This window comes from Malurus melanocephalus, unplaced genomic scaffold, assembly GCF_030028575.1.
Source record: "Malurus melanocephalus ecotype Western Australia unplaced genomic scaffold, MMel_1.1 scaffold_435, whole genome shotgun sequence".
NCBI lineage: Eukaryota > Metazoa > Chordata > Aves > Passeriformes > Maluridae > Malurus > Malurus melanocephalus.
In genome coordinates, this window is record NW_026623667.1 from 206,728 (window position 1) to 214,107 (window position 7,380).

At 57.5% G+C, this 7,380-nt stretch overlaps 1 protein-coding gene across 1 annotated transcript in view; it reads left to right on the forward strand.

Moving 5' to 3' along the window:
• Window positions 1-6: 6 nt before the first annotated feature.
• The window catches only part of NCS1 (neuronal calcium sensor 1), a 17,803-nt gene continuing 10,429 nt past the window's right edge, over window positions 7-7,380 (forward strand). Inside the window, exon 1 of the mRNA XM_057380079.1 lies at window positions 7-289. Coding sequence (XP_057236062.1) covers window positions 226-289 — 64 coding nt within the window. The 5' untranslated portion in view covers window positions 7-225. The remainder of the gene's footprint in view (window positions 290-7,380) is intronic.

Genomic DNA, 7,380 nt, shown 5'->3' on the forward strand with positions numbered 1-7,380 from the left:
ACACGGACACGGACACACGGACACGCACACGGACACGCACACGCAGCGCGGCCCCGCAGCGCGGCTCTGCGGCCAAACCCCGCCAACAAAGACCCCTCCGCCCCCCTCGCCGCCGCCCCCCGCGGGATGTAGCCGGGCCGGGAGCCCCAGCGAGGCAGCGGCCCCGCCGCTCCGTGCCCCGCAGCGAGGCCGGGAGGCGGCGGGCTCAGAGGCGCTGCCGCCACCATGGGCAAATCCAACAGCAAGTTGAAGCCTGAAGTTGTGGAAGAGCTGACCAGGAAAACGTACTGTGAGTGTCCGGGGGGCTGCGGGGGGAATGCCGGGGCTGCGATGGGATCCGCGCTGCCGCCGGGTCGGTGCCGCGGCGAACGGCGGCTCCTGCGGGGCCGCTCCCGGGGAGGGCGCAGGCTCGGCCGGGCTTTGTTGGAGGAATTTAGGGATTGGCCTGGGAGGAGGAAAAAACCCATAAGGCAGCAGAGACACGGAGAGGGGCAGCGAGCCAGGGGAACGCGCTGTTTTCTTACAAAAACCATCCTCCGTGGCCTATTTCTGAGCCTCCGGGAACGGCGGGGCCAGGGCCGCATCCTGCCCGCCCGCGGCGCCCACCAGAGCATCGCGCCCTCTCTCGCCGTCCCCCCGCCCCTGCCCCGAGCATCCTTCCCCCGGGCTGCCCGGCCCCCGGTACGCAGGGCCCGCCGTGGGGATTGTCCTCTCCGCGCTGCCTCCCCGGAGCCCGGCAGCAGCTCCCGGAGCGGGGTGCCGAGCGTCTGGGTGCCTTCCAAAGTTTGGGTGCGTTACTTGGAGGGGTTCCCTTTGTTATTGCGCTCTGAAGTGGAGAGAAGAGCCCGGCACCGGCGAGTTCGATATTTTTCCGGGTACCTCAGTATCGGTTTAATAACCTGATTTTCTGAGCGAGTGGCTTTCCCGTCTGGACCTCCACCGTAATCTAATTAACGTGGCTGGTGCCTCAGCCACCCAGTTTTAGCAAAATCATTTTTTTTTCCTCCTGAAGGATGCACAAAGGAAACAAAGGCTTTGGCGGCTCAAGTTTGCCTCCCCGCTTGCAGGTCGCAGCTATTCCCCCGACGTGCAGCAGACCTGCGAGCTCTCCCCTCTGTCATTGCTGCAGTCCCATGGCAGCGCTTACCCAAAAAGGCAATAGATTAGGATGCAGCAAGTTCTCCCATATGGAGAAGAGGCAATACTGGTGCATTGCACAACCCTACMCGCGGGGCTGCTCTCTGCCGTGGCACGGCAGGCGGGAGGAGGGCAGGTGGTGGGGGGCATGTCCGCATAACCATAGGGTGTGATGGTCRGAGAGAATGGGGTACCCCGGCTGGGCTTCCTCGGAGTGCTTGGGGGGTGGAAATAGTGAGAAGGTGGCAGTGCCAGCTGGGCACAGCCCCGGCTGGAGCCGAGCTGGGTTTTGGTGTGCTCACTGCAGCTGTCGCCCACGGCGAGTGCAGCCGCGCCGGGCCAGGTACCAATGATGCTGTGCTGCAATCGCCCCTCGCTTTGCAGCCTCTGTGACAACCTGRTCTGTGGTGGAGAGGGGTCTGGGGACAGCCAGTCCCAGCACAGCACAGTCTGATCGTGATCTCCTGCGTGCTGGGCTTTCTGCACCCTGGGGTGGCTCCTCTGTGCCAGGAAGGTGCCAACACCAGCAGGGCCAACACAGGGCACACAGGCAGTGGTGCCCCATGTCTTGCTTGCAGCTGAGGCCAGCCAAACAGGTGAAACCATCCTCTTTGGGCACTGGGATGTCTCTTTGATGGATAAAGCCAGCAGGTCATTGCCTTTTTGAGTCACTTCATTCCCAGTCACTTCCTGCTCCTCTCTTTTGGGCGCCCTCCCCTTTCCACTGCACCCTTTCCAAGAATTATTGTGGTTCTCTGATCTCCCCCTCAATGAGTTTCCAGCCTGTCTGGAGCTCTGCCTGCCTGCTCTGGACCTCTCACTGCCTGTACCTGTGCAGGTGAGGTGGCAGCAGCTGGCAGCTCGTGGCTCTTTGCATGGCCAGAGCCTGGTGCAGCATCCCAACGTGCCCCAGCAGCGTGTGCTGGTGATGTGGTGCCTGTCAGGGAGAGCTGTCGCTCATTCCGGGCTCTGTTTGTTGAGCTCTGCTCATTCCACCTCTCGTCTCTGGGATTAATTACTTTTGCTGAGCGCTTCTGCCCCTTTTCTGCAGCTGTCAAGGCGAGCGTGCATTCCCTTGTCTGGTGAAGCACTTCACAGGGCCCTCCCAGGCAYGGCTGAGAGCCTCTGATTTCTCTCCAGACCTTGGGAGATCCAAAAGATACTCATTTCCTTCTGTGTTTTGGGGAAGCCGGGCAGAGGAGARGCAGGGTAATGGGAGGGACTCATCCAGACCCCTGTGCTGTGGCTGGAGCAGCTGGAGCAGGGCACAGTCATAACCACAAATCAGGAATTTGTGGGGGCCTGCTCAGAAAAGGTTTTACTCCACAGAGTGATGATGTTTYGGCACTTTCTGGCAGACACAAGAGCATCCCCGGCCTGTGCTGCCCATCCCATGTTACCGAGCGGGATCTGGCCCTGCCTCATCTTTCTGGGCAGATGTCTCCAGGAGCCCAGCCTGATGGGAGCCTGCATTTGTCCCAGGGAGCTCCCATGGCAGCGTGAGCCGTGGCTGTGGTACGTGAAGGGCTTCTCCCACGCTGGGATTTCCTTCCATTGCATCATTTTCTGTTCRTGCGATTTCCACACGCAACGAAGCAAATACCAAGAAGGCCCCTCTCAGTTCTGCAGGATGAGAGGGACAGGGGAATGTCACCCTCTCTCCCCACCCCACATGGTTTTTCTGCAGGTTTATCTCACCCATGGGACACAGAGGATCTCTGTTTCCCCTCGGTACTCTTTGATGCCTGATGGCTTCTTGTGTCCCTTGTCCTCTTTGAGCTCTCCATCTGCTATTTGTGGTGTTTTTCTGGCTGTGCCTCAGTTGCAGCAATCCTGAGAGATGGGAGCAGCCAGGAGAGGAGCACAGGATGGCTCAGGTGCCAGGGCAGTTGTGGACAGAGTGGTTGAGCTGAGGATGCTGCAGGGCTGCGGTCAGCGGTCTCCATGAGCTGTGGGAAATATTTTCCTGCGTGCATTCAGAGCAGGTTGTCCCAGGCCCTGCTGGGAGCAGGACATGGAAAGGCAGGAGCCTGGAATCCTCATCTCTTGGCTYYYCTCCCCTCTCTGCTCCTGACTGACAGTGCTGGGGGCCAGATTTTAATGGCACTTGGACACGTTAAGGCGCAGAAGGGCTCTTTTGAAGCGCCGGCTGCCCAAATCCTGTTGGTTTTGTCCCATCTCCCTGTGCCTCTCTGCRTCTCCAGGCACCTGAGTGCCCAGGAATACCTGGCAGTGCCAAGCTCTCCTGTCTGCCAGGTGCTGGAATAGCGCTGCTGGGGACAGCCAGGCTGCTCAGCCCTCCCTGGAGACCAGGCTGGTGCCACACAGGAGCGTGCAGGAGGAGCCAATGCTGAGTGATAATAATACTGAATAATAAATTATGTAATTCTTTGTACTTTCATAGATCCTGTCATCGAAGAGCCCTCCAAGTGCTTTATAATAATTAATTTATTAATCCTCCTGATGCCTTGCTGGGGTAGCTCAGTTGGGTGGTGTGTCCCAGGAGGTGGTAACTCCCGAGACATGGAGGAACCACCATYCTCCCTGAATCACATCCTCTTCCTTGGGGATTTAAACCTGAGCTTATCTTGGGCCAGGTGCTCATGGCTTAGGGCCACAGTGGGATTTGGGATTGTGTTTAAGAGCCTTGTGGGGCTGCAGTCAGAGGGTTCTGCTCAGCTGGAGATTTATGAAAGTCCTGATGTGTGGCTGCAGCCTGAATGAAGTGTGTAACGTGCACATGTGCAGTTGTGGGTGCAAAATATGTGTCCTGGGTGGAAATGACTTGGCGTGGACTCCTGGGAGAGAAACTGGGGGAGAAATGCAGTGCTGAGCACCCTGTGAGAGGCCAGCAACCYTCATAATCATGAAGCAGTTTTAAAAATATGAGCTTCTTTCAGCAGAGCACATTTTAGCTCTTTTTTTTCCAATCATTTGAGGGGCAGATTGACTTTCAGGGTCCCCAAATTGCTGCTGACCCTGTCCAGAACTGGCACTGTGTTATTTCTGAGGCTGCAATAGCTGAGCAATCGGGCACACTGCAGCAGCAGCACTGCTCTGGGGCCAGATTGGGGTCAGGATGGTTGGGGACAGTGCTCCTGAGGGCACAGAGRGCTCAGGTGAAGGTGTGGGAGCCACAGGGAGGGTGCCAGAATGACACCGGGGCTGCGGAGTGGGAGCGGGGAGAGGAAGATGCTCTTTTCCCAAGAACCGCATCCCACCCACTGTGATCTATTTTGTGGATTTTCAGCTCGCTCCAGCATCATCATTTTCTGCTCTTCCACAATCAGCCGCAAAATTGGCTCCRTTGCTCGACAGTAATGCGGGGAATTAATGGGCATTAGTTTAAGAGCAAACTATAAACATATCGATTTGTAGTTACGGGGGTWCGCGGTGGCGGGGGGAATTCTGTGGGAAAGCAAAGGGAATTCTACGATTGCAGCAGTTTCCAGCCAGGAAAATGGGTTGGTTCCTCKCTGGGTGAGCCAGGCTGGGGCTTTGCTCCAGTGCTGCCCCAGTGCTGAGGAAATGTGCTGGCTGGGGCAGTGGGCAGGAGCAGAGGAGGGACCTTGGTCRCTCCCCCGCTGCTGCTGGTTTATTTTTAGCCTCCCAAGTGTTTGGCCCCAGGCACTGGGTTTCTCTGCCAGGTTGGTTTGTGTTGAAATCCCTCCTGTTGCTCATCCAGCAGAAAGCAGGGCGAGCTGGCCAGGTGGCTATGGACCCGTTGTCCCTCAGTGGCCAAGGCTGGGTGGAATTGTCGGTGTGGGTGACTTTTARCAGGGYTTGGAGTGCCAGRACAGGTGGGAACAGCTTCAARCTGACAGAGCAGGGTTAGATGGGATATCAGGAAGGAATTCTCCCCTGTGATGGTGGTGAGGCCCCAGCACAGGTTGTCCAGAGAAGCTGTGGAGGCATCTCCAGCCCCTTTCCCAAGGAGACCCCAACCTGCCCCCAGTGAATCTCACCCAGGACACCCCACAAGTGCATGGACCTGGGGTTCCATAGGTGYGAGCAAAGCAAGTTTTAGGGGTTCAGAAGTGAGTTTTGAGGAATCCCTGCAGTCCTTGGAAGGTTCTCACAGTGCCAGGGTTGGGAGGGGGAGATGTGAGCGAGGCCCTGAGGGTTCCCTCTGCGGCAGAGCAGAGCAGCCGTCCCCGCCGGCCACGCTCGCGCCGCTGCTGCTCCTCTGGCATCACAAGAATCACATTTCATTTATCCCCTGACATGTTAATGGATCTGCTTAACCACTCTCCTGACCTTTGCTGCTGCCGCTATAATTAAGGTTGTGAAACAAGAAGCTCTGAAGGCATCAAAGGAAGCGGCTGCTTCAGGGAGGAGCCTGCGGGCGCTCTCGCTCTGTTATCGGGGTGACATTTGTGGGGTCGCTTTGTTCCTCCTTTCCCCTCCTTGTTCTGCTGGGTCCTCTAGGGTGCTGGATACCAAGAGAAGCCAGGGTTGGTGCCCTGGGCAGGGGGGCCATGGGTGCTGAGCCCCGGGGCATGGTCTGTGTCGCTGCCACGGTTCCCTGGTGGTGCCGGCTGCCTCCCCACTGCTCCGGCTCGTTCTCCCTTCAAGGCTTGTTCCTGCTTTGCAGCTGGAAGAGCTGCCTGTGCTTCGTCCACCTGTGACTCTCCAGCATCTTCTGATCGATGGCTGGACCTGGTGGAGCTGTCCTTTCTCTCTGTGTCACCCCTCAGAGCACTGTGATCCCTGCGGGAGAGACAGGGACGGCAGTAGGATGGCCCTGCTGCCAGCAAGGCTCTGCCTTGAGCATCCTCCTGACCTTCCCATGGCTCCAGGGAGTGATGGCTGAGCTGGAGAGACTTCCTTTCTGCACACGCTGGTCTAGAGGGGAGTTTTCCCCTGTGCCCTGGGCAGGAACTGCTCCTTGGGCTGGGGATGGCACCTTGGATCACATTGAAATCCCCATGTCCAAGGGATGGATTTGAGCAGTGGCAGGACACAGCTGCCTCATGGATGGCTGGGCAGGGGTCTGCTCCATCCCTGCTCCCAGCAGCACTGGGAATCCTCTGTTGGCTCCTGGGGAAGCTGGGATTCAACCTGGGACAGACCTGCTGCAGCCACCAGCTCCTGCTGGGGGAATGCTTCAGCCTGATTCATTCATTTCCAAATGAAGGCACTGTCCTTTGCWCTTCCTCTCCTGCCTTTGCTTCAAAGAGCAACCGCTGCTTTTGCCCTAAACCCAATTTCCAAAGCCTAATGTCGGGCCCTTAAATATTTAATAAAGTCTAAAAAGGATTTCAGCTGCATATTGGCTTTCCTGTTGGTACCAGCCCCGGGGGAGATGAGAACAGAACTGCTCATGGACCTGTTTATCCAGTCTGGGAGCAAGGCAGCCCACTAATGGCAATTGCCAGCGAGGAGAGAGTGCCAAGCACCCTGCACACCGAATCAGAGTAACAAATGACACCAATAACACTGCCAGGCTTGAGCTCCCGAACCTGCCCTGGTGCTGGTGATGTGTGTGATGGGGAGAGAAGCCAGACTGGGAAAGCTGAGATGGGGAAGTCCTGCTGTGACAGGTTGGCAGCTCCAGCTGTGGTGATGCTTGCACAGTGGGGCTGCTCCCAAATCCCTYGGGGATGTTGCAGGGATGGGTTCCCAACAGGGGCACCCCCATGTGTGGGTGATGTGGCCGGGAGCAGGGATGAGCACGGGGCTGAGCTGGGGGCACGGTGGTTGGACCAGCTGCAGCATGTCATCTCGGGGAACTAAAGGAAATGTCATCAGCCAGATGACAGAGACAACTGTTTGCATGGGATTGACCCCGGTGCCACAGTCTTAGTGCCTCAGTTTTAGTACCTCTTCCCCAGGGCTGTCCCTGTGCTGCCCAGGAGCAGGAGCCAAACCCAGCCAGGGGTGGTCTGGTGGCCCCAGAGGTGGAGTTGAGCCCTGGCAGAGAGCACGGGACCAYGACAGCATTAAGGAGCTCAACATGAATTTTAATGAGATCATATCATCAGGGCCAAACTACCCAAATTTCCAAAGTGCTGATGTGCRGTGCATCCTAAAAGTTATCATCATCAAACAGGGACCTGAGTCAGCTCTGAAGTGCTGGATGAAAACCCACAGCTGCTGCATTCACCTCCAACAGCCTGAGCTGCTGCCGTGCTCTTGGCTGCGTGTTTTGKAAGGACAAGGCCTGGAATTGGGAATGACCACTCAGGCTGTGATGGTTACCCCAGGAACTCACTCTGCAAGGCCAGGGGCTGCCACTGGGTC